Source organism: Molossus molossus, unplaced genomic scaffold, assembly GCF_014108415.1.
Source record: "Molossus molossus isolate mMolMol1 unplaced genomic scaffold, mMolMol1.p scaffold_m16_p_8, whole genome shotgun sequence".
NCBI lineage: Eukaryota > Metazoa > Chordata > Mammalia > Chiroptera > Molossidae > Molossus > Molossus molossus.
Genome location: NW_023425402.1, coordinates 90,706,393 through 90,728,250, shown reverse-complemented (window position 1 = coordinate 90,728,250; position 21,858 = coordinate 90,706,393). Strand labels below are relative to the sequence as shown.

Sequence of the window (21,858 nt, the reverse complement as noted above, 5' to 3'; positions counted from 1 at the left end):
AAATACTGTCAAAGCGCTAAGGGTTTTTATTTAGAGCAAAGCAAGATAGACCTTGCTAAATTTCAGATGTGTATGATCTTGCATAAACTACAACATTAAATGTTTATGAACAGCCCTGGCCGGTTTGGCTCAGCGGTTAGAGCGTCCGCCTGCGGTCCGGAGAGACCCGGGTTTGGTTCCCGCTAAGGGCATGTACCTCGGTTGCAGTTTGTCCCCGGCCCTGGTTGGTCGTGCGGGTGGCAGCCACTCGAAGTGTCCCTTTCACATCGATGTTTCCCTCTCTCTCTCTTCCTCTCTCTCCCTCCCACACTGTCTGTACAAAAAATGGAAAAATGTCCTCGGATGAGGATTAAAAAAAAAAAAAAATGTTTATGAACAGGCACAGATCTCTTCCAGCTTATGAAACACATATCTTCCTCCTGATGCTCAGACAAATCACAGAGGGCAGTGTTCCCCCAAAAGGGGCAGTTTTGCCCACCATGGATGATAGGCAGTATCTGATGGAGATATTTTGGATGTCCAGTGGGGAGGGGGGTGAGGAAGTGCTGCCTGGATCTAGTGGGCAGGGGTCAGGAATTTGACCCCTCAGTGCACAGGACAGCCCCACAGCAGAAAATTATCTGGCTCCAAATGTCAGTAGTGCTAAGGCTGAGAAACCCTGACATGTGGTTTAATCTTCAAAAGGTAAAGTCTACACCATAAAGGCAATAACAATATATAAATTTCAACAAAGGACAATAGGTCATTTCAAGTTTAAACATATGTAGGAGACATTTTACCCCTGCCTAATAAACATGTACAAAATGAAAGGACCTCACGTATCCTATGAACAGGTGAGCATGAAAAATATATAATAAAATATCATTGATTTTCCAACTGAACATGAAGGATATCCATTTTAATCAATATTTATAGTAGTATGAGCCTAGTTCTCCCCGATGCTAATTCTCACTAATAATTAAAAACTGCCCGCAAGTATGAAGATAGAATATCATGTATGAATATCTCCCGTTTAATGTGGCAAGGATTTATCATGAACATTTCAGTGTGGCAGGAGTAAGATACCTTGTGAACTGAAGAAAGTGTGACGGTCTGTTCATGCAGTTCACGAAGAACAAATGCTTCTTCGAGATAGGCTAACGGAGACACATCAGGGTCACACCGCGTGTGTGTCCATTTGCCCCCGGCTCTGTGAGGCTCCAGGAACAGCTGTGGTCCTGAAGCACAGAGGGCCTGCCCAGGGCTTCTCCTCTTCCCTGGCCAGTCGGTCATTATTACACAGGTATGGACCTGGCTTCACCAGGCAGTCGGACTGAGTCTGGCAGGACATGGCTCTGTACGGAAGACTGCACTGCACGTGGTCCCACTGTCTGTCAGTCTGGGAGACCCACACTCCTGGAGTATGACAATCCCTGGGTGCTGAGGGTGATCTGCAAACTGCCCCAACCTGACTAGCATTCCATAGAAACATTGCCAAATTTGCCCTGGCTCAGTAGCTCAGTCTGATGGAGCATCGATCCGTATACCAAAAGGTTGCGGGTCCTATTCCGGTCAGGGCGCATACCTGGCTGGGGTACACAGGGAAGGCAACCAACTGATGTTCCTCTCTCGCGCTCTTTCTCCCTTCCTCTCTCTCTCAAATCAAGAAAAAACATATCCTTGGGTGAGGATTAAAAAAAAAAATGTTGCCAAATTTAGCAAATAAAAATACAGAATGTCCAGTTAACTTTTCATTTCAGGTAAACAAACAACAAATCTATTTAGTAAAAGTATGTTCCATGCAATATTTTGGATATACTTTTACAAAAAAAAAAAAAAGATTCCTTATTTATTTGAAATTCAAATTGAACTGGTCCTATGTTTTATCTGGCAACCCTACCCCATAACTTGAGCATCCTGAGCTGGAAAGTCCAGGGGTTCCATATTCCACGCTGTCTCTGATACTCAGTTATGGGCCGGGGGGTGGGGGGAGGCCCCACCTATGCTCAGCAGAAACAACTGTCATGACGTATTCAGCCAAAGCATGAAGGGCAGGTGGGTGGACGGAGAGCAGGGCATGTTACAGACAGAGTCATTCGTGCTGTTAAGTGGTGCAGTGGTTTTTTCCGAAGCGTTGGTGACAAGTCGTCAGTGCTTAGAACGTCAAGGTGGACTTTCTCTTCTCCCCCCGTCTCACAACTCACAGGCTTCATCTTCTATTTACTGCTTTTCTCTTTCCTAATTTTTAAAATAGTTGCTATAAGCTTATTTTGAGAAAAAAATATTGGAAACTAAAGGTAAACCAAGCAGACACACATTGACCACTGCCCCGAAGCAAGGCACTGATTACTATGACTTCTGGCAGTTGACGGGTTCCGAGACATGCCTTTCTAACATTGACGGGCATCATTAGAAAGACTCAAGAAAGCTAAGGCTCTTTCTAGACCATGAAAAAGAGGATAAAAGTAAGAAGAGATCAATGATACTAGTGATGATAAGGGAAAACCTGGAAATGTTATGTTGTGAAAACCATATCTACAAGTACCAAAAGGTAACATTGGTGAGGTCCATTTGATTCCAGAGGGACAGTAATAATAGCAAAGAAAAGATTTCCAAACAGCCACAGAGTGATGATCTCTAGGCATTTTCCTCTCTGGCTCCTTTTTTATCAACTCCAAAGAGACCGCTGCCATTTTCTTTCACATTTGCACGCCCCTGTCTAGCTGGACGAACATCGCACTGAACAAAAGACGCTGAGGCTCCTACAAAAGAAACAAGTGCAAATCCAGAAAGAAAAGGACCAGTTACAAAGTGAACACAGCAGAGCTGTCCTGGCGCGAAGCAAACTGGAGAGTCTGTGTCGGGAGCTGCAGAGACACAACAAGACACTGAAGGTACGTGTCACCCAGGGCCCGCATGACACGCAGTCGCGTGCTGCACAGACACAGGCCTCCGCTCCTCGTGGAAAGAGCGTGAGACTCAGAATCAGAGAGACGGGTTTAAATACTAACCCTGCCACTTGCTCACTTGTAACCTTCAATAAATTATTTTCCCTCCTCAAGCCTGTTTCCTCATCCAGAGAATGGGGGGTATAGCAACTTCACTGTGCAGTTGGGGTGGCATTAAATTAGGACACATAACGTAAGGTGCCCACATAGTACCCGACAGCACAGGCCTTTCGGAAGGTGTGTGCCATTCCCCTTACCTTTTGCTTATGTTGAGCTTGTTTAACTTTGTTTTCTAAGGCAGGCCTTCGTTCTGCTCTTTAAAACACAAGCATGTCAAAATGCAACATTTTTTTTATCAATAATGAAATCTGCATGACGTGAATTAAATTGACACATAGCTAATACACACGGGAAAGCAAAATTAAGAGCCCAAACGTCAATAGTCATCTGAAAACAGAAGTTACTTGAGGAGACACTTGAAGCTCTCCGGATTTAATTATTCAATCTAAAAATAACAGACTGACCACTTCATTCAGCCTGCACGGGTTTCATTAATTACCGCGTAAGCCTCTAACAGTGTGGTTAATTTGATTACACACAGACACTAGCTCCATTCAACGGAGCAAGATGCAGGGCTCTCTTAAGATAATGCTACATGCATCCACAATCCCCTTTGCAGCTGAAGATCCTAAAGTTTTTGACAAACAAAAATTAACTAGATGCCAACGTTCCTGGGAGAGAATTATTAATACATGTGTTTAAAAGAAAATACTTAAAGAAACAGAGAAATTAAGATCATTGCTGAGTTTGTACATGAAGGGGGGGGGGGGGAGGTAGAAGGGAATAATGTCTCCTCGTATTTGAAAATTGCTTGTTTTGATATCTGGGAAATGGGAGGCGAGTGTGATGAACTCGAACTCTTAGATTTTGAGTTGTAAGGGAAGGCTTCTGGCCTCTCCCCAATTGCTGCTCCTAGGACAGTCAAAGCTGACGTTAGATGAGTCCTGGGAAGAGCAGCATCACCCTCAACTCAGGGGATGTGTTCAAGTAATAGAGCTCCATGCTTCCCTACGTCTCCTGGCTTTCAGCAGTGCTCCACGGAGGGGAGATTAAATCAGAAACAGGGGGAAGATTGGTCAACAAAGAGATTTATATAATGGGCTGTGTTCTGTTCGGGTGGCATTCAAAGACAGAATGATGGAAGGGGCAGGGGACCCTGTGGGAACACCCACACACCCTCAATAATGGCTTCCAGTTACGGGCAATGAAGTTTAGTGTCATTATTATGTACTAAATACTCTATATGTTATTTTATTCATTCTTCACCACAACCTTATGAAGGTTACATCTCCCTTTTATTGAAAATACTGAGACTCAGCAATTTAAATTAGTTGGTCAAGGTCATGCATATTTTAAGTGACAAAATCAGGATTAAAATTTAAAATATTTCTTAATTTCCCTTCTGATTTTTTCTTTGATCCATGCATTATTCAGAAGGGTTCGTTTTTATAGCCCATCATATACGGTCTATCTTGATGAACATACTATATGTTCTGAAAAAAAATGTTCAGCTAGTAGGTGTATGTTGCATAAGTAACAATTGGCTCTAGATCATTTATATACATACTGAATTTTTGTCTAGTTGTTCTATTAATTTTTGAGGGGTGGATAGTAAAAATCTCCTAATGGTGGAATTGCCTACTTCTTTTAATTATGTCAATTTTTACTTTGTGTATTTTGAAGTGTGAATATAATGTATATACATACTTATGATTATGTCACCTTGATGACTTAACTGTTTTTTCACTATGGAGTGTCTTTCAGCAATGATCTTTATCCTGATGTTTACATTACAGGATATCGATATTACCACTTGAGTTTTCTTCTTATTGTTTACCTGGTATATCTCTTTCCATCTACTTATTTTCAACCTGGGTCTATGTTTAAAGGGCATCTATTATAGATAGTGTATGTTGGACTTTGTTTCTTTTAATTCTTATAGTATCTGCCACTTAATTAGCACACTAATTCATTAACATATAATGTAATTATTGGAATGCTTAGATACACATCTACAGTTTTCTTATTTATTCACTATTTGTCACCTCTGTGTTCTGTTCTGTTCTTTTCCTGCTTTCCTTAGAATTATTTGAATATTTTTATTCCTTTTTAATTTATCTCTTGGTTCTTTAATTATATCTTTTTGCATTTTTAGTGGTTTCTCTATGATTACAATACACATTAATTTTTCACAGTCTACCTAGAGTTAAGACTGTATTTATTGTTTCATATACTATGTAGAAACATTGCAACTAAAAAGGTCCATTTATTGCCCCTGCCTTTAAGCTGTAATTGTTATAAGTATTACGTTTTCATACATTTATGAAGCCTGTGAGGCAATTTTATAATTTTTATTTTGAATATTATGTATGTATATTTCTTTAAAAATTAAAAACAAACTGTCTTTTTTATTTACCCAGATAATTACCTTTCTGGTGCTTTTTATTCCTTCCAAAGCTTTACATTTCCGTCTGGTGTCATTCCCTTAAGCCTGAAAACTTCCTTCAGTATTTCTTAAAATACAGGTGTTCCGATAATCAGTTCTCTTACTAGTTTTTTTAATCTATAAAATGTCTTTATTTTGCTTTTATTATTGAAGGCTATATTAATTAGATATAGGATTTGGGGTTGAAAAGTGTTTGTTTGTTTTCCTTCTCTTTCTTTATCTCAGCCTTTTAAAGTTTCTGTCTTCTGGCCTCCATAATTTAGTTATGGAAATCAACAATAATTTGAATTCTTGTCCTCCCTTATATAATATGTCATTTACCTCTGGATACTTTTAAGGTTTTTCTATTGATTTCTGGGTTTTAGAATATGAATCCTTTATGCCTAAGTGTGGTTTTCTTCATATTTATCCTACTTGGGATGTACTGAGTTTCTTGAATCTCTAGTTTATATCTTTCACCAAATTTGGGGGAGTTTCAACCATTATTTCTTCAAAATTTTGTCCCTTTGTCTCTCTAGCCTTCCCTTCTGAGAGTCTAATTCCACGTGTGTTAGACCTTTTGATAAGTGTCTTTAAGTTTCTCTTTATGTTTTTCACCAATCCTTTTTTCCCTTTTGTCTTCAGATTAGATCATTTATATTTGCCTATCTTCATATTCATTGACTCTTACCTCTCTAATATCTATTCTTTTCTAAGTCTACCCAGTGATATTAAAATTTCATATTTTGTAACTTTAACTTCAGAATTTCCATTTGCTTCTTTCTTATAGATAATATTTCTTTCCTGAGACTTCCTATTTTTTCATTCCTTGAGATAATATTTTCCTTTATATCAATGAGCACAGTTATAACAACTGTTTTAAAATTCTCGTCTGAAGATTCCACATCTGGGCTATTATGGAATAGGCCTCCTCTGAATATTTTTTTCTTTTTAGAATAGGTCACATTTTCTTGGTTCTTCAAGTCATTGTAGATTATATGCTGGATGTTGTGGCTGTTATGTTGTGGAGAACATGGTTTCTAGGATACTCCTTGAAGAATGCTGAATTTTTTGAAGCAGGCAATTAACTTGGTGAGAGTCAAACTACCAGTTCCCTCTCTTGAGCAGCAACTCAAATCTCCGTTTTTCCCTCAGCTAGACTGCTTTGCGTCTACCATGCATATTTGTGGGGCAGGGTCAGCCCAAGATTTGGACAGCGGTTCCTTAAGGAATGTATGGCTCCCTCACTCTGACTCTCTCCTTCCTAAGACTCTCCCCTCACCTTCCAGGAGCTGCAGTCGCCCAATACTCTGTGCTCTTATTCTTCAGACCAGAAATTCAGGTTTTTCTATGAGAATTTTACCCACTCCACAGCTGCCAACGCAGTCTTCCCTCGGGCTAACGGTGTGGAAATGGGAAACTTACAGTGTACTATTCCATGTTCACAGGTGTAGACCTCCCTCCAGAACCCACCTGGTTTGTTTACTCTCCAGAGTCTGTAGGTGGTTGTTTCTGACACTTTGCCCAGCGTTCATAGTTGTCATCTACAGAAGGGTCAGCACGGCATAAGCTTCCTTGGCCATAGTAGTGAAACAGCCTAAGTATATCTAAATTGAAAATGCTAGAAACTTGGGAAGATACAGAAAGAGAACACGTAGCAGGATCTTTCCACCACCATAAAATTTCATGCTTATTCATCCTTATTAAAATGGATTCTTCAATGAGTCAAAAGCTCCACAAAACCTCACAATTTAAAATAATTTAGAAAAAGACCAGTGAAAGTCTGAAATGTGGACTCATTTCAATAAAATACTATTCAAAGCAATATTCAAAGCAATAAATCTGAGCCTCAAATTATGCTGAGAAAGAACTGCCCTATGAGGAATGGGTGTCTCCGGCAACATTATTTTAGTAAAGGTATAAGTACAATTTGTTATGACAGAATTTCACAGAATTTTAAGGTGGAAAGGACTATAAGAATCATCTAGTTCAAGCTACTCATATATCTACATATAAATTAATGATTCATTAAGAAAACACTTACTGAGCACCTGTGGATCACATGCTGGGAACAGTGCCGGTTCTAAGGGGGACAATGATGCTCACAGAGTTTATTTTCTGAAGTATTCAAACTTTGTCCCTCAATCCTCTCTGCAATAATTTTCACTTTGAATAATGTGTTTGAAAAGAAAATTTCATCTCAGATACCATTCAAATGATTGCATTTTTCTCAATTAACTCAGATTTTGTAAGATTAGATTTATTTTTCTTTTATTAAAAAACAAATTACAGCCCTGGCCGGTTCGGCTCAGTGGTTAGAGTGTAGGCCTGCGGTCCAGTGAGACCCGGGTTCGGTTCCCGCTAAGGGCATATACCTCGGTTGCAGTTTGTCCCCGGCCCTGGTTGGTCGTGTGGGTGGCAGCCAGTCGATGTGTCCCTTTCATGTCGATGTTTCTCTCTCTCTCTCCCTCTCCTCCCCACCCCCCACTCTATCTGAATAAAAAATAGAAAAATGTCCTCGGGTGAGGATAAAAAAAAAAAATTACATGTCAAATACAAGATGCCATTTTGTAGGCCAGGAATGGATGTCATGATGATTTAATATGTGTTTTATTTTTTTAACCTTTACCTGAGGATATTTTTCCATTGATTAAAAAAAAAAAAAGAGTGAGAGGGAAGGAGGGAGAGAGAGAAAGAGAGAGAAACATTGATGTGAGATAGACACATCAATTGGTTGCCTCCCACACAACCCTAACCAGGCTGGAGATCGAACCTGCGACTCTTTGGTCCTCAGGCCAATGCTCTAAGTGCTGGGCCAAACCAGCCACAGCTGACATGTGTTCAACAGCCTCACAACATGCATACCTTCTTTCTGTATGCAGTTGCCAGTGAAAAGCTCAGATTTACTGAGTAGCATGGGATATTTCTTCCATTGACTTACTCATTTGTGGATGGAATTGTTACAAATGCAGATGTCATTCAGATCATGGCCTGTAATGCTACGACTAGGAACCTGTTGACTTCTAAGCTAATTAGGAGCAATGAGGAAACAAGCACTACCATATTTATAGCCAATTGTTCTTAACAAATGGCTGTATCATTTTTAGTGAAATATGTATAGTAAGTGGTAGCATACTGAGTTCAGAGACATAACATCTCTGACCACTAATTTCTCCAGATTAGGAAGTACACCTGTCTTCTACAATATCCTTAAGATACTGTCTCCCAAGAAGTGTTTATGTCATGAATAAAATATGATTCTCATACCAGGAGTCATATTAAAGTTAGGAACTATGTTAGTATTGTAAAGAAAAGAGGACAGCTAATGATAAATTAAAATATTTCCAGAACATACGCTTTCAGCATCAATTTTTATTTGGATCACATTATTCTACTATCATAATAAAGATTCGCACAATTATTTGTTTAAATCATCGTGTTTTTTTTAAATCTTGTTACATAATTTGATCCTGGTAGGCAACTACATGCAGTATAATTTTACTTGCCAACAATGAAGCAAGTTTTCATAATAACAATTAACCAGAACTGAAAGGAATCCTAAAATGTCTGTATCACTTGTCATCAATGTCTCTATCTTTGGTATGATGGAGCAAGATTACACCCCTTTATTTTAAAAGAATGAGAGGAATAATCACAAAGCAAACAATTCCCAATATAGATATAGAGAAAATATGGGTACATTGTTAGTAGTTAGCAATGAAGGGAGAGTTTTGATTAAGAGAAAAGAGAACAGAAATGACATAAAAGTTAACTTTCAATTCCTGAATGTTAGCAAAGTGGAAGATGGGGAATTAGGTGTTTTGTTTTAGAGTTAAAGATTTGAAATTTAATATTGTTTTCAGATTCAAAATTTACATTGACTATTTCAATTCCTCTACATGGCAGGTGGGATGATCGTTCTTCAGAAATAAAATATCCAGCATATGTTCTAAGATTTCCTCTCATATTTTTTATTGCTGTACTTGATCTCTAGCTATCTTAGTTTCCTTTTCAAGTTATTTGATGAACGTTCTTTCCTTACCAAGTCGAAGTTTATATTGTGATCACTTATATTTACAAAACTTGGGTAATACAATTATGTGTTTCCCATGTCATAATTTTATAGAGGAATAAAAGATCTATTCTTTCTGTACCAACCAAAGGAACACATGATCTGTCTCATCTATCAGTAAAACCGAGTGGCCTTTTGTCCCAGGCAACAGCCAAGAGATCAAACCCGGGCGACGGCATGTTTGTTGGAAATCACTGCAGTTTATTTACTCCGCAGGAGACCCGTCATCTTCAAAACAAGCCTGTTCATCACCAGCTATCACATTCAAGGCTCTCCCTGCACCTGCTCCGAGTGACTGTGTGTTCGCAACGGAAACCTTTGCTCATACATTTATTCTGAGGCCGAGTGACATAGCTCTAGAGAACTGAAAAACCATCCTGTTTCCCCTGCACTCGAATCTCCTGTTATTGACCTAACCCTGAGTTCTATGAACCCGAGGTGTGTGTAAACCAGTATTACAAGAGATTTTGCTGTTTATGCACAGGAGGAAACCCTTCAGCGGGCACGGGAGGAGGAAGAGAAAAGAAAGGAGATCACGAATCATTTCCAGAGTACCCTGACAGATATCCAGGCCCAGATTGAGCAGCAGAGTGAGCGGAATATGAAGCTGTGTCAGGAGAACACAGAGCTCGCAGAGAAACTGAAAAGCATCATTGATCAGTATGAGCTCAGGGAGGAGGTAAGAACCACATCAAACAACTTCGAAGTGCTGGAGACAGATCCTGATCTGGGTTGTGAAGGTGGGGAACACGCTTAATAAGAAAGTTATGGCCAGCCTTCTCAATTGATTAATATTTAGGATTGGATGCCTTCTGCTAGCCAAATAAAAACAGATGGTATTGCAAAATACCTGGCTGAAAGTCATATGGAATTTCTTCAAAACTGGAGAGCAAAGGCAGAGCAAGGCAGTAAATAGAAAGTGGTGGGCTGGGAGCTCAGTTATCCTCAGCCTTTTTTAAATGCTCTCTACAGAGGCAAGAAATATTGCACACACCCCCTCTTAAGCATCACCATGTCATTAATGATCAGTATTCTATATACCCCACAAGCCAATACTAGTATTAATAATGTGATAATTAGAATTATTCTGGTATTATTTATTCAGAGCTTAGTTTTAGCCATGTGCTAAGAACTATACATACAATACGTCATTTAATTGTCTCAACAATCTTATGCACTAGGTAATAACATATTATCAACTTTCTATAGATGGGAGGCAAAGGCTATGAGATTATATCTCCCACAGTCACAAAAGTCAGAGGAGTTTTGCTTTAATAGTTAACCTAAAGGAGACTATTGGGATCTTTCATTATTCCAAAATTATATTTTAATATTTCATATGTTTTTAAGATACCTGAAGTCCCATCGGGATTTTAATCTATCATATCAGTTTTCTCATCTCACCCAAATTTTAGATCTGTGTTTTAAAATGTAACATGACTTAGTCCAAGTGGTTCTATTGGCAGCATGCTAAGGAAACAGCTGGGCCAATGGCGTGTGGCAGCACCACGTAGGTAGATCAAGAAACTCCCCATAAGAAGTCAGAGTGCCACGCGGCCATTTCAGCTTGCCACAGAGATCAACCCTGCTCCAGAGTGGAGGTCAGGCAAAAGCAAAAAAGAAGGAGCTAAAAAGAAAATAGCCGTATCTTCAGAAAGATCTCAAATGGGAATGGCCTGGTAGGCTGGTCGTATACTTCTGGAACTGGTTCTCGTAAGGGCCACAGGTAGAACTCCATATGTCCTCTTGCCAATGGGACCTCCTGATGACCAAGGAACTCTCCATGCTGGCGTAGAGTTGGAAGCCTCTCTTCACCAAGCTAGCAGAGATGTCAAAAGGTGTGGGTGGAGTCACACAGCAGCATGTTTGCATATCAACTCATGTGACCCTTGGCCTTGTGCTGCCCACCAGAGCAACAGACTTGGAGTCAGGGGGCTTCTGCCTTAGCCACTGATCCAGGGCCACACGCTGGTATCCCAGAACTTCCTCCCGACCTGAAGCAAGAACATGGGGGATGTGGAGGACAATTCACCCTGATAAACTATATTATTGTTGTGCTTAAAAGTGGTTTTAATATTCATGGAAAGAGTCCGAATACCGAGTGATGGTGCTGTTATGATATACATCACTGTCTGTGCTGCCTGGCATGATAGTCACCAAATTTAGATGAATAATGTTGGGAACTTTGGAGTTATGACTGCTGAACTCTGGCACCCCCACCTTTTGCTAGCATATTTGCGTATGCAAAATGCAGGGGACTTCACCAATCTATTGCTCTTCTACAGAGCCGTAAGGATGCCAAAGCACGTAGTCCCTCTTTTTTAAAACCTTAAAACCTGGAGAATGTGTGTTTATATGAATATTACTTTATTTGACACGTTTCAGCACCAATAACAAGTCAAACTTGATATGTGCACTTTGTTTTTTCTTTAGCATTTGGACAAAATATTTAAACACAGAGAACTGCAGCAGAAGCTGGTCGATGCAAAACTCGAGCAGGCGCAAGAAATGATGAAGGAAGCAGAGGAGCAACACAAACGTGAAAAGGAATATGTACTTATCACCTGAGTCAATGTCTGGTCTTGTCTGCCTCTGGTCAGGGAATCCCCGAGAAAGTTGTTTTTGAGAATGGTCACAGAGCTGTAGACTGATAGAGAGAGAGCCTGAGCTCCCCTGGACACTGCAAAGTCCCTGAACTACTTTCTACACAAAGTAGTCCTGCATCCATTCAACACATCTGTTCCCAGGGCCTGTCATATGCTAAGCACCATCCTGGGTGCTGGGGTTTAGTGGTGAACAAGACCGAGAAGGTTATGACCCATGGTGGGGACTAGAGTCTAATTGGAAAGAGACCAGTGATTAACAAGCAAACAAACAAGAAGGGTAATTTCAGATAATAGTAAGTGCTACTAGGTAAATGAGGAGGAACTGAAAAGGGGTAGAAGGAGGGGACCTACTTTAGCCCGGGTGACCAGAAGGCCTTCCACAACGGACATGCTCTGAGCTGAGCCCACCAGATGAGAAGGATGTCTCCAGCAGCAATCCTGGAGCAATGACAAGGGCCCTGATGCTGGAAGCAGCTTGGCATCCTCTAGAAATAGCCGAAGGTTAAGGTAGCAAGAACATGTTGACCCAGTGGGAGAAAGTTTCACAGTGAGGATGGGAAGGGCAGCAGGGGCCAAGTTGTATAGCTCAGAAAGTAGTTTGGATTTTATTCTAACAACAGTGGGAAAGGACTGGGTAGCTTTAGCAAAGGAAATGATACGCTCTCTCGGCATCTGGTTTCTGGGTGGAAAATGAACTAAAGAGGGACAAGAAAGCAAGAAGACGACTGGGATTTTGTGCAGCCACCTGGATGAGCTCTGCCAGTGTGGATTAGGGGGGTGGTGGTGGTGAGGGGAGCTGCACATGGATCAAGCTGTGTTTTTAGTGTAAAACCAGCAGGCAATGCAGTGAACTAAGGTGGTGATTGAGAAAAGAGAGGAGTCAGGGATGACTCCTGAGTTTCTGGGTCAAGAAACTGATCGTGGCTTCTACTGACATCTCACTAATCCCAAACATTCCAAGATAGCTATAAGGCCGTTCTACAGATGGAGGCTCAAACAGGATACCCAACTTGTCTAATTAAGGCCACACACTTCCGAGTGACCAAGAGGTATAGTTTACCAAGTGGATCTGCCCCCAAGCCCAAGCTCTGAGATAGTACAGCACACACGGAGGCATGTATCAGAGGCCAAAGCTGAAGTTTGTGTCTAATCCTGAAGAAAGAGAGAGATTTAAGACACAGTCAATGGGCCAGTCATTGGGATTTGGCCATTTAATAATTGATCACAAGCTTTGCCTTTACTGAAAATCAGATCAGAATCACTTCAAGTTGTTAGAATAGTAATTTAAAAATAACTGGTTTTCAAATGTAGCAACAAAAGGACAAATTCTGGAATATATATAACCAAGTGGACACTGAATAATTTCAAATCAGAAGTCCATGTGCTCTTAATAAAAAGATTAATTTATTTGCCCATCTACAACCTAGCTCTCAAGGTAAGAAATAAAACATTTATATTCATATAAGGAAACTGATACTCCACTGTTGGCATAATTACTCTATTAGGTAAAATATGCTTCCTATAGGATCAGTATCTGTGGTTATCACATATGAGACATGACAGAGGGGACTAGGGGCCATTAGTGGGGTGACCCAGCCTTAGCAAGAAAGTCCATGTTACCTATTTTCCTACCCTGGTTTAGTAAAACATAGCAGGTTTTGAGTAGCCCCCCTCAGTTCTTCAATGCTGGTTGGCCACCTACCCAGTTTCTAGCTCCAATGTTTCTTTCTGAAAGTGATGAAATAACATTAGACCTTGGGGGCTCCTTCACTCCAAGGAGAACAGGTAGCCACCTGCCCCCTCTCCGTCAGAGACCACCCAGCACAGCAGGGCTCCTCAACCCACTTAGGAAACAGGGTCCATGCACACAGCCACCATGCGCTCAGATGGCCAGAGGGGACCCTGCAGGTCTTCTGCCCCCCAGCTGCCCCAGTCCACTCAAATTATTTCACTTCTATAATAATTCAACTTCACTGCCCGCTGGGAGGTACAGAGGAACATGTGTCACCCATCTTACAAACGGAGAGGTCAAGCCATGGGAACAAGGACAAACTTGGATAAGAAAAAAAAGATGTCTTCAAGTTAAAAAAAAACAATGACATCATTGTTTTTTGTTGTTACTGTTGTTTTTCTGATTACAAAAGTAATACATGTACCTCATGGACACTTTTTTATAGTAGAGACAAATGTAAATCAATCTATCTTCAAATACGTTAGAATCTCCTTAACCAACAGCCACCTGACTGACTAGCCAGAGTAACCCATGACTTGCACCACTGTCTCGGCACGCACGCTGCTGGAAGGTGCCCACAGCAGGTGCCCACAGCAGGTGCCCAGAGCAGGTGCCCAGAGCAGGTGCTCACAGCAGGTGCCTATAGCAAGCGGAATCCTGTGGCGGAGCCGCTCTGGACTGTCCACCTGTGGTTGCCCCCGTTGAGCAAGATGGAGTCAACCAAGAATCAGCCCTTTGCTCCCAAACCTTGTCTTTCCAGTTAGCCTTGTGTTTGTATCGCATGAATCCACAGAATCACACGTTATCTGAAGAAATGGAAGCGTGAGAAAAAAGTTGTTTCTATGAAAATTATGCTTGAAGGACTAGATGTAAGCAAAGAGCAAGAAACAACTGTCCAACCAGGTGTTAGTAGCTACAAAAGACTGGGAGAAAGTTGTAAAACTAGGTTCTGGCACTTTTGCTTAAAATAGAAAAAAGTTCTAAAGCTTATATGGCACATTATGGATATCATTTATGTAAAAACAGAACAAACCCTCTGAATCCATTATGAAGGTCCACACCTAAACAAAGACCAGAGCCCTACACCAAATGGATTAATACATGAATATACCTCTTACCTAAAGTAACATTTGTGTCATGTTTATGTCTGAAACAGCTTTTTCAACATAACCCGTCAGCTCCAAATTCTGACCCTGTTTAATGTGAGGGCCTTGACTGTATTTGAGAAGCTACCTTATGGAAGAGGGACGTTTTGTAAACTTATACAAGACTTATTTTATAAACCTTACACAGAATTTGCTACAATAGGTCATATTTCTAACCCAGTGTTTCTCAAAATGTAATCCATGGACCACCAATATCCAAACCATCTTGGGTATTTGTTATAAGAATAAATTCCAATCACAAACCCTAAACTTCCTGTTGATGTTCTGTGAGAGGGATCAGGGTTTGCGCGTGCTCCCTAGGAGATTCTGACGCATGCTAGGGTGGAGAACACTGGTTAGTTAGGAGACTAACTTTGCATTTGATACAAAGAAACAGGTGCTCACAACCAGTGGCCCAGGTGGACATGTTCAAGTTGAGGCCAAATGACGGCTGGGCAGGACTGCTAGAGAAAGTTCCAGAATTTGGTAGGAGGTCACATTTTGTGGGATTCATGTTTGACTTAAAAATGATTTCCCTTTTTTCCCCCCAATAAAACCACTAGCTTTTAGTTGAGACTCTAACTGTTGAAACTAGTTGTTTTCTTAGATTTCTTAAAGTCCTTCCAAAGTTCACCCCAAATCACTTGAGTGGGTTAATAAACAAGTTATTCGGTTTTATACACAAATTACAGCCAAACGGTCATTGAAAAGACAATGTGATAGTCTTTCCCTGCATTCTCTCTTCAGTTGCTGAACCAGGCCGCAGAGTGGAAACTTCAGGCCAAAGTGCTGAAGGAACAAGAGACAGTCCTGCAGGCTCAGGTGAAGTTGAGGGGGAGGGAGGGACCGTGCATGGGGTGCGCTCTCCTGTTCCCAGGGAAGAGGCTGTGAACCAAGGTGGTGTGCAGAACAAATGCATGTGGCAGGGGGAGGGGTCAGGAGTTGCAAATAAAGTATAACTTCAGCCCTGGCTGGTTTGGCTCAGCGGATGCAGCTTTGGCCTGTGGACCAAAGAGTTGCGGGTTTGATTCCAGTCAAGAGCACCTACCTGAGTTGTGGCTCGGTCCCCAGCCCTGGTCGATGTGTCTCTCTTATGTCAATGTTTCTCTCTCTCTCTTTCCCCCTCCCTCCTTCCCTCCCACTCTATCTGAAGATAAATAAAAAATATATATATCTTCTGGTGAGGATTTTAAAAAAAGAAGACGACGACCTTCATATTTATTATTAAGTAAAACTAAAATCCCAGTGTTATATCTGAGAAAAATAAACGCTCTTCAGCAACAACATCCAGTAGAAGGTTTATTGACACACAAATAAGGGCAGCAGCCCTGGCTGGTTTGGCTCAGTAGTTAGAGCATCGGCCCTCAGACTAAAGAGTCGCGGGTTCGATTCCAGTCCAAGGGCATGTACCATGGTTGCGGTTCATCCCCGGCCCTGGCTGGAGTCGTGTGGGAGGCAACCAGTCGATGTGTCTCTCTCACATCGATGTTTCTCTCTCTCTTCCCCCCCCCCCCCCACTCTATCTGAAATGGAAAAATGTTCTCGGGTGAGGATTAAAAAAAACAAAAGGGCAGCCAAACGGTCAATGAGCACACACTGGTGTCCAGGTTCCTACCTGTCTGTTCCTACACAGGTCCCCTCTCTCCTCCCCATTACCCTCTTAAGGTAAGAAGTAAATGTAAGCTCTTCAGATGTACCATCTATAACTGTCAATGCTGAAAATGTCCTTGCTTGTTTGATATTATTCGTAATAAAAGACAAGTAGAAAAGTAGAGTCAGCGCCCAGGGTTTTGTGCTCTCTGAGGCTGGCTTAGTCCGTGGCAAATGATTCAGTGGCAGACCAGTCAGGAACCGTTCTCAACTGCCTTTGTGATATCATGTGTGTGTTCTCACTAGATTGTGAGAATTCATAGTTCAGACTCAAAAATAAAGCCTCATGCAACATCGGACCCTGGGGGAAAGGCAGGCCTACCCATCTTTCCTGGGTCCCGGGGCTCTGGCCCTCCTGGCAAACCGTCCCCATCGGGTTCCTGGAGCCATCCTGCCAGGGGCGCAGAGAGGCACTGGTTCCCCCGCTGGGAGAAATGTCTGAGCCCTGAAGGGCCTGTGAAATCACACAGAACGACTTCACACAAGGTGCTGAAATCGGAAGCCTTCCAGACTGGGCAGCATTACTTTAAGATTTGAGCAATTCACTTGTAAATGTTTACGCACTGACTGCTGAATACTTGCTTGTTGTAAAAGAAAAGAAAAATAAGGAAGTTAACATCACGAATTATACCACTGCATAGACAAAAGCACAGAGAGTGTTTGGACAGCTAACCTTCCTCAAGCACGCATTTCCAATGTGTGCACTGAATGCAACAATGAATTGTTTCCCCCCCCCCCCCGGAATATATCAAAATAGTTTGAAAATACTAATTACATAGACCTTGGAGCCATAAAGCCTTTGATTACTAATAGAATGAAGGGACCAGAGTTGAAAGACTAACGTCTAGAGTTCTACACTCAGGACTGTCCTTTAGACAGTCACAAGCCCACCACCTCACTGTGGGGGTAGGCGGCAGGCAGTGATGGCTTTCTAACCAGGGACAGGCAGGGGAAGGGAGGTGTGACCTCACCGATTTAGGACATCAGGGCTTCTGGCCCCGTCTCTGCCCCGTTCACAACACATAGCCCTGAGGATATGATAGACTGTACTTGGAGCTATTCATTGTTCACATCATGTTATAAGCAATCTCTACTGTTCTTTGCCAAACAAAGATAATGAACTTGAGAAAGTATATTAATATCATCAGACTCTGGGCTACAGAGTGATTCATTCAGCTGCCAGGAGAATCCAGGCCTGCGATGACCTATAAAATAAAAATATAAAGGTGTGCTCTACTTTTCCACCTAGTTCCCCTCAAACTTGAAAAAGCATCTACCAGGGGTTCTAAACTTGCCAATGTTTCTCACTCGTCCCTCAACACTGGACTGAGTCCAGGGGCTAGGGCCAGAGTCCTGGCTCTTCTGCTGAAAAGCTGTGTGATCCTGTGTAGTGCACCTAAGCCTCTCTGGGTCTAAATTTCATGGTCTGTAAAATAAAGATGATGTAATGGATTCATGAGCCCGAGCTGGAGTCCTCTGACCTCTGGGAGGCCCGTTAATTTTCCAAAATATCACAGCACATAAGGCAGCAACTGCTATCTAAAATCTAGTTGTTTCTGACATTATATCAGCTCTCAATCAGCAAGTATGGCTATGACTGGTCATTATTCCTATATTTTATTAAGTTTTTAAAAGGAAAAGGAGTTCAGGAATAGTAATACATGCAGTTTGTTTTCAAATTAAGCGTGCAAGGCACTTAGCTCAGGGCCTAGATCATAATAAACATAGTTAATTCAACTTATATTTATTGAGCACCTACTAAGTGCTAGGCATACTTTTAGGTGTTGGAGATATAGTAATCAATGAGACAAAAATCCCTGCCTAATTAAATGTATAATCTAGTTATAACAATAATGTTTATAAAATGCTAACAATGAGTATATGCGCTATTAGTATTATTTCATAGATGAGGACCCACTTAGGAATATATGAGTCTAAGGGAGTCTCTATTTGCAAAAAACAAAGTTTAAGAACCACTGGAAAAGATGATCTCAAGAACCTAGTTCATGAATGGGAAGAACTTACAGAGCTAAAGGAGTGTAGCTGTAAACTGAGTCAACCCAGCCTTCTCCTCTTTTGCCCTATTTTCCGCGGCACGTGGCTCTCTCTACAAGGACCCACCTTTGTCTGTCTTGTTTTCTTCATGGCACTTTCAAAACTTCAATAACTACTTAATCATCAAGAAGTATATAGAGGCCCTGCATCCTTAGGTGTAATAATATTTAGACAAGGTCCTCTTGAAAAGTATCAACATTATATTTTTAAAACCTTTCAACCTTGAAAAACAAAGTCTCCCACAGAGCATTTTGCATAGCACTCAAACACTTCCTTTGCTTTTACAATGTCTTTACAGGGGTGGGGGATAGGAAGGGGAGGCCTTAGTCTGCCTCTCTGCCATCTGAACAAAGGAAATGTCAACGATGGATTGTGTTTTCCTCCATGGAAGTCACTTTTCAAACTGCTTGCCCGTGTAGGGCATGATTCTCACTTAAGGAAGAGATGTCTGGCTTTCAATTATACAAACCAAGGCAATAGACTAAATGTCAGAGATGATCAATGGGATGCAATCATCACTACAAATAGAGTGTTCATTGGATCGATAAGGATGAAGATGGTAGTAGATGTGGAAAGTCAGCAATCCCTGACAACCCAGACACGAAATACTGCCCAAGGGGAAAGACCAGTGAGTAAATTGCTAAAGATGGGTAATCATCGTCTTTCAATCCCAAAGTCCTCACCTTATCAATATAAGATGAGAGGAGCATCCTCTGCAACTATAATTGGGATTGTTCCCAAACCAAATCTCACAAGTTTGCTAAGAAAATTCCTGAGCACAATTCTGTTTCCTGTACGCTGTGTTTGTAATTAAATCTGGTACTTGGTTAAAAGATGTGTGTGTCAGCCCATTTAAAATAGAAATGTTGAGGCAATGGCTGTTATTACTAACCCTAGAACAGTTTGTTTCGATTGCTGCTTCTGGCAGGAGAGGTACTGTGGATGACCTTGGGATGTCCCTTCCACACTTCCTGAAATACCAAAGTGAGTGCAAGACTATGACACATCAAGACAAACATGCATCATTGGTAGTGAGAGGGAAAATACTCCCAAGCAAACATCCATATAGGAAACAGAAAGTGTACACCTGTGGGTAGTATAAGTGGAGGGTTAGGGTTAGTTAACTGAGAAAAATATAATTCATACACGTTTTGCCACACGTGGCAATGGGGTCAAATAGGAAGAAAAGCAGACTATTAAAAACAGTCCCCAGAAGGGGCAAATGGGGAGTTGTTGTTTAATGGGTATGGAGTTTGTTTTGCAAGATGAGAAAGTCCTGGAGATTAGTTCCACAACAATATGAATATACTTCACACTACTGACAGATAGACTTAAAAATGGTTAAGATGGTCAACTTTATGTTATGTATTATTTTACCAAAATTTAAAAATTTTTTGAAGAAAAAAGTTGAGGAAAAAAAACAATCATTAGAAAGGACCAGAAGAGGTGGTCACGGAGCAAGATATCACTTCTTGGCACTCTGGGTGTGTTTGTCATCGCGGTCAGCCCAGTTGACCAAAAGAATATTTTGCCCAAATAAAGGGGTGGATGTGGTTCTTCTCCTTAGAGCCGGCAAGGTTGCCTCTGTGAGATGGACCACGCGTGTGCACCCTCCTGCCCTCTGTCTGCAACCTACAAGTACAGGGCTGCAAGAGGGCTTGGGAGGGCCCGCTCAGGAGACCATGGTGTCTGAGACTCCCAGGCAACTCTGCTGGAATTACTGAAATGGTAGGGGGGCGGGAAGAACAGGAAATTAAGAGGAGCACTTGGCCAAGAATGCAAATGAACAGATTTTGTGATAGAAGGTGAAGAGGATCAGTTGGGGGTAGTTACTCCCAACCTAGGCCACCAGATCACATGTAGTATTAGTAGCCAGTCCCACAAGAACATACACTAGGGCAGAACCTCTCAAATTGAGAGGCTTGACCTATGCATGGGCCCCGAAATCAATTCACTGGATCCCAGTCAGGACTTTGAAAAAAAATAAAACAGAATTAAAATACATTGTATTGAAAATACATTGCATGTAATAAAATTATTGTCTTATACAATGTGTATGTGTGTGAGGAGAGACGGGGTGGGGGGGGGTTAATGAGGGAGAGAGAGAGAGAGAGAGAGAAACCCTCCGGACCATGAATTCCATGGTGCCCTTTACCCAGTCTTCTCTAATCTGTATGCCATGGAATCAAACAGTAGACCACTGGAGTTGCCCCAAACTGTCACATACTCACAGTGCTAATGAGTGATTTCAAAACGGTCAGCTGTTGTTTGACTTTTCTTTGTGTAGCCAATGAAATTTTGTATCCAGTGAAAAGGTTTCATGTAATCATTTTGTTGTTCTGTCCTGCATTAAAACCTCTGCTGTTCCGAATCATTTCAGAACGAGCCATTCTAGATAAGAGAATTTTCTGAGTTCTAGGGGTTGATTCCCACACACTTCCTCTAACTCCCACCTTCAAGACTAAGAATTCTACATTCTGCTGGCTTTCAGTTGGTGTATTCTTCTCTGCTTTCAATGGGACAGTCTCACAAGCACCACCGGCTGGTTAGCTGGTGCCTGCCCTCTGGCTGATACGCCACCATCCCAGCCTAAGGGCAGTCTCAGGTTCTTGTTTGTTGCTGGATGTTGCAAGCTTACTTCTTCACACAAAAGACATTTCTATGCCCATTGAAGACTTGGGGCTATTCCAGGCACTCGAGGGTACCAAAGACTCATTGCAAAATGCAGGCTTTACTCATTGAATCACCCATATTAAACCACTCACTCAAAACATGTTATCCTAAAACGATTTCAAAATTTTATATTGTGTTACTGTCGCTAGCAATCAAGTATTTACACCCTTTCCTTTCCTGTCCTGCCCTATCCCCACCCAAAGGCCAGCTTTGGAATTTAGGACGTGGCGACACAAAGGCTCTTCTCCGTATCCCACGGTGAGCTACACACTTGCCAGCGCTAACCCGCACAGTGCTGTTTTGTGCAAACTGGGAAAAGGCATTCCTTCCTCAAGACTCATTGTTTCCATCTGGAGAAAACTGGTATAAGAAACTGATTTTGATGAAAAGGGACATTTAACAGCTATTGGCTAGAACACTGTATTCCTAAATATACAAAACCACAATGTCTAAAATGGAAATAGCAATTGCTTAGAGAAGTACAACCTGTATTAAGGGCACCAGCTCTCGTCC

General features: G+C 41.5%; 1 protein-coding gene across 1 annotated transcript in view; it reads left to right on the top strand.

The window, feature by feature from the left end:
- Positions 1-21,858, top strand: part of TXLNB (taxilin beta) — a 43,685-nt gene that overhangs the window by 15,559 nt on the left and 6,268 nt on the right. Inside the window, exons 4-7 of the mRNA XM_036249443.1 lie at positions 2,703-2,873; positions 9,969-10,163; positions 11,918-12,037; positions 15,715-15,789. Coding sequence (XP_036105336.1) covers positions 2,703-2,873; positions 9,969-10,163; positions 11,918-12,037; positions 15,715-15,789 — 561 coding nt within the window. The remainder of the gene's footprint in view (positions 1-2,702; positions 2,874-9,968; positions 10,164-11,917; positions 12,038-15,714; positions 15,790-21,858) is intronic.